This window comes from Alligator sinensis, unplaced genomic scaffold (genome assembly GCF_000455745.1).
Source record: "Alligator sinensis unplaced genomic scaffold, ASM45574v1 scaffold199_1, whole genome shotgun sequence".
Classification (NCBI taxonomy): Eukaryota; Metazoa; Chordata; order Crocodylia; family Alligatoridae; genus Alligator; species Alligator sinensis.
The window spans coordinates 2907998-2913445 of record NW_005842008.1 but is presented as its reverse complement, the minus strand read 5'-3'; the positions used below and the strand labels follow the sequence as shown (position 1 = coordinate 2913445).

General features: G+C 42.5%; 1 protein-coding gene across 2 annotated transcripts in view; it reads right to left on the bottom strand.

The window, feature by feature from the left end:
• Positions 1–5448, bottom strand: part of LOC102384511 (cytochrome c-type heme lyase) — a 91655-nt gene that overhangs the window by 31211 nt on the left and 54996 nt on the right. For both annotated transcript variants that reach the window (XM_025201859.1, XM_025201860.1), the window contains 2 exons: positions 3521–3579; positions 1346–1440 (listed from right to left, as the gene is read on the bottom strand). In XM_025201859.1, coding sequence (XP_025057644.1) covers positions 1346–1440; positions 3521–3579 — 154 coding nt within the window. The remainder of the gene's footprint in view (positions 1–1345; positions 1441–3520; positions 3580–5448) is intronic.

The following is a 5448-nucleotide window of genomic DNA, read 5'->3' as shown; positions in this document are numbered from 1 at the left end:
CCCCTAGGGGCCCGAATCAGAGTCTCCATATTAGGGACAATGCCTAACCATCCACAGTAAGCTCAGAGGACATGGCAGTCAATATCTGAATCCCCTCACAGAGAGTGATAAGTGTCCAACTGGGGGAGTACTACCAGATGCAACACTGCCTCTATAAACTGGTTTGGATGTTTACATAAGGGCCCATCTACACATTACACCTCAAGTAGTCATTGGGCCACACATTCAATCAATTAATAAAGTGATAAAGAGAGGAATAAGCTACAAAGTTATTCCACAAAATGTGTTATAACTTTGTAGCTGCTTCGTATCATGCCATAACTGAAAATGTGGCCAAGGGCCCCTGTGGCTGGGTGTCCTATCAGCTGATTGGAGCTCCCAGCTAGAGGGGCTCACCTGCCCCCCCCGCCCCAAGGTGAAGCTGACTCCCAGCTGACAGGACTCCCAGCCACAGGGGCCCTCCACGCACCCCTATGGCTGGAAGACTGCAGTTGTATGAAGCAGCTCCACAGCTGGGATGCTGCGTTGGCTGTTGTCTCCCCACCATGGAGGCCCCTGGGATGCCCCTGTGGCTGGGGGCCTGGGTCAGCTGATGGGGCCAGGAATGCATGGTGATTGAGTTCTCCCTCTACTGGCAATAAGGCATCATGAGATCTGACTCACAATCCCAAAAAACATGCTTTTGAAATGCCACATGTGCATGGCAGGGAGGCACAATTGTGTGGATCATGCATTAGATCCCACTGCACCATTACCTGCATGTGTAGAGGGGCCCTAAAACTTATATAATAAATTTCCATCTTAAAATAGGGCTGTGGATCAACTTCTGCGAGTTACTCAAGCCAGAACTAAGTCCTTCAGACCTGGAATTTCAGAGCGATTGTCATTATTTCTCAGTTTAGCTAAATCTATTACTTTGATTTGCCTGTTTGGATAATTATAGAGGTAGTTAGCATTTCGTCTGAAGTCAGGCAGAAAGGCAGAGTAAATTAGCGTCCTCCTCTACCTTTTAGGCTAACTAAATCTGGAGATTTATACCACAAGCTTTTGCTAGCCCAAGCTCACTTCAGACATGGCACATTTTAAAGAATTCCTGACATACACATGCAGAATTCAAGTGACTGTCTTATGCATTTTAAGATATCAGAAGATTATGGCCTGGTTAATATTTGTGGAATTTAAGGCCTTTAGAAAAGTATAACAGTATATCTTATCTGTAAAAAGATATACAAAGCCTGGGATTTCTTGGGGAAATACTGGTTGAGATACATCACCACAATGCAGTGATATTCATCTTTAGCCACTATTAAGTGCTTGTTAGAATATTTGAAAATATGGCACTCACCAGCACAAAGTAATAAGCATATAGAGCCATCAAATGATGAATTACAAAAAAAATGTCTCCAATTGCCTTCCAATAGTAAGTAATAAGCAGCAAATCTACAAGAGAGAAGGGAAAGGGGAAGAAAAACCAAACAAACTAGTAATTTACCACAGTTACCCTTTACTTGTTATTACTTTAATTTTCAAATCTTTCTAGGTTATCAATGCAGACACTTAACATGACAAATGATATTCAATTTAAAGCAACAAAATAATCTTAATTTCCTTTGAAGGGAAAACTTCTAAGCTTAAAACTGGCTTCTGTGGATCAACATTAAAAGTTCAAAGAGATTAAACCAAGAATGTTATATTAGTAGGCAGGACCCCCCCAATGCCAAACACATATTTGCAGGATTCACTTTGAATAGTTCTTAGCTTCATTAATCACAACTCACAAATTATAAAAATATAACAAGAACTCATGTCTCTCTATTTAAGAGGACTGAGCAGAAAACTTCTTTTCCCATCCCATGACAATTTGAGATTTCAGAAATGTCTCTATTTTGAACTGGGACAAGACACAGAGCACTAGAATAGCCTGACTGTTACACGCTCATCATTGATGTGGGAAACCTCAATGATAGTCCTTGCTCTTCCCAAAGTCAGTCCAAGGTCATGAACTTCAAGTCTCCCACAAGTACATGACCTGACTACCAGGGGTAGTGGTTATCTGTGGCTGTTCCATTTTATATAAAAAATTAAATATTGCTTAAGCAAAAGAGATCTGAATTTAGCCACTGGGCTATAGAGGCTGTTCCAATGTATTCATGAATTTATAATTAAATGCCAATAGAGAATTATTCAAAATAAAGTTCCAACAAATGTATATAAGGAGTCAAAAATAGGATTGAGAGTACTTCCCCCAGAACAGCTGGATGATTAGGGATGTAGAAGACCAAAGTACAAGTCACTCTATTTGGCAGTCCCTGGACTTGATCCTGACTCTCCCTCATGGTAGATTAATGCTATGACCCAGACAGACCTGTCGTGTATCCCTCTAACCAGAAGTTCCATCCTTGATATGGAAAAGCTTCTTTGAAACTAACGTGTTACCACAACAAAAAACTGCTTGAATAATTCAGGATTTTCCATCAAAAATCCTTCCTTCAGAAAACACCCCAACCACTGTTAACTAAGAAAAGATAATTGAGTGAAGTACAGCACAAGTATATGTAAGGATGAAAGCCCTATCAGACAGGGTAATTAATGTTCTTTTCTACATTCTCACACAAGACTCTTACACATAAGAATCTGGCTTAAGGGGCCAATGGGGATAAGAGTAAGGATACAGTCATTTTTTCAAGCTTTTGTTGGGGTTACTAAAACCCTGCTGCTAGCATTCTATGAGCACATCCAGATGAGTGCAGATGCAGTGGTTCGCACACAGCACACATGCAGGCATTTGCCATGCTGCTAATTTGCAGTGTGGTGGGGTTTTTTGACACCAGGAAATCCTGGTGTCAAACCCCTCCCCCAATGAAAAAAACCCTGTGCCAGAAAAGAGTGGGGCAGCGCACATGGTGGCAGTGTACACTGTCTGTAAGTGGAGCCTGACCCGCCAGAGCCATGCTCTAGCTGCCAGCCATGCTCCACACACCCAATCGCTGCCACTGCAGCCCCAGGAGGCCCCTAGGACTTCAGGTAAGGCTGCTGGGCCCAGCACAGGTGCTGGCCCCGGCCTCCCCTATGCCACCCAAAGTATTTTTCCCCATATTAACCCCACGTGCAGGTGGGTGTGCTAGGGCAACTGCACACCCCTGCTCATGGGGACACAGCCTATGGGCTTAAAGGAGGAGGAGCTTGTTCAACCTGACAGAAGTTCAGGACACTCCCAAAGAGCACTAAGGCCAACTTCAATTCCTTCCGAGTTGGATGGCAGATCAGAGCAAGTTAGCAGTCGGCAGATGCATCCCTGACCATAAGCCATGCAGTAGCGTTCCTCCATCACCCACAGAAGTACTATTTCCATCTCTCCCCATCCCTTTGGGAGGATTCTGCCACTGCTCCAGAGCCCACAAATATAATAATATATTTAAAAGCCACAATGGAATCAATATTATATACATTCAACAAATCTTTAGAATAATGATTTGCTATAGATATCCAAATGTATACTATATACATATTGCATAATTACCAGAAATGAGGTAGCCTGTGGTAATAGCAATATTCAGTTTCACAATTGAAGGGTCACCCCTGTAAACATACCAAAAAAAAGTGTAGTTACAGACTTTATAACAAAAAACCTATAAATATCACACACCTTTATGCCCCCTTAAGTCACCTTTTGCTTGACACAAAAACTTATAGAAGAGAAAAGCCATTAGTTAGGAAGACTGATCTTACAGCTTTAGATGTTACATGAGAAGCTAAGGATTCTCTCAAAATGTACTTAGTAATTGGCAGCCATTCAGTAATAAGGACTTGCTTTGGTCTTCTGGAAGTGACCAGGCAATTTTTCTCTTTTGTAAGTAATATTTGTATCTGGACATTATGGCCTGATAATTTGTCTTAGTGTTACAGAAGAGAACAATAATAAAAGAAACTGTTACCTTGGTATGAGTGAGTACAACAGATCTGGGTGGGATAGTCCAATACGGGCTATCACCATTGCATTCTTGAAATCAGATCTAGAGAAAAGCCAACAGTGGTATCCCCCATGGTGCAGAAAATTCCCTATCAGAATCCCTAGTGTGGCAAAGTGATCTGCATAGCTTCAAAGGGTTAGAAAGTGCCTCCTCCCCCACACCCCGGGTTCCCTGATTGCCTTTCCCATCCAAGGAGACCAGTGAATGTAACTTGGCCATGAATGGCCTATATTCAAGGTAAATACATTTTCAGAAGAAAAGTGGCTTGGTTAAGCAAATGGATGAAACACTCCCTTTGAGACTATAAAGAAAGGTTCACATGCCACCAGAGGTTGCAAGGAGATAGAACAGTAACATACACATAAACTAATGAAAGTCTACCCATTTTACTGGCCTGGAGCTGGTTAGTTCATGACCTGGTTCCCATTTCTGTCTCATTTAAAAATTCATGATTTACCATATCAGGTAGGACTGTTGTTGATCCTTACAGTCCAATATCATACTTCAAAGGAAAGTATGAAGATTTCTAAGACTGACCACTGCATAACAAAGCTCATTTGGGAAGTTTCATTTTAATTCCTTCCTCCTCCATCTAAATTCTCCCATTCTCATTACCATCAAAACAATCCAACATAGCCTGTGAAGGCACAGGTTGGATCAAGCATGAAATCAGGAAAGTCACAATATTATGGAACCTTCTACGCCATCAAGAGGTACACGTAACTCAAATGAACAGGTGACTGATATTTCAGTGTAATCCCTGTTGACTCTTCAGTCATACTTATACTTTGTTAGTATGAGTATTCCTAACACATACTCATTTTGGAACAAAATGTGTAATGCCCAATATAAGATGATAAATTCTTCAGTACAAGGACCAAAGCTCTCTATGCAGCCCCCAAATCCTTAGCATAATGGGTTCTTGTGGATATCACCACAAATGAAGATCAATTTAAGTTTCACATGCTCCTGAAAACAGCCTGGCTACCCCACTTCATATTTTAACCCAGAAGAATTTCAGGTGAAGTCATGGGCCTGTGCCTTAACATACAGCTTGCTCTGTAGAAAAAGGCTGATTTGGTCACCATTGCATTGCCACAGTTACAGATCAGCATGGCAGTACCAGAAAGGGAAGGGAGGACAGCTACCATCTAGAGGTGCACCGATAATGGGTCCAATATTGGATCGGCATTGATATAAAGAAAATTGGTTGCATCAGAAATTGGCCTGATGTGGCTGATAATTTGGTCAATAAATGCCTACGTGTGCACACAGCTGCAGTGCAGCACACAAGCAGCTAGGAGCACAGTCCGGCAGCTTGGAGAGCTGCGTGCAGCTGGTAAGTCCATTGTGGTGGAAGGGAAGTGGGGAGGGAAGAGGTGTCAGGGGCCAGATCAATGCCCCCCACAGTGAGGGAGGGACTGGGGCGGGGGCAGGTGCTACCCAGCCAGGGCAGTGTAGGCACAGGACAGAGCCG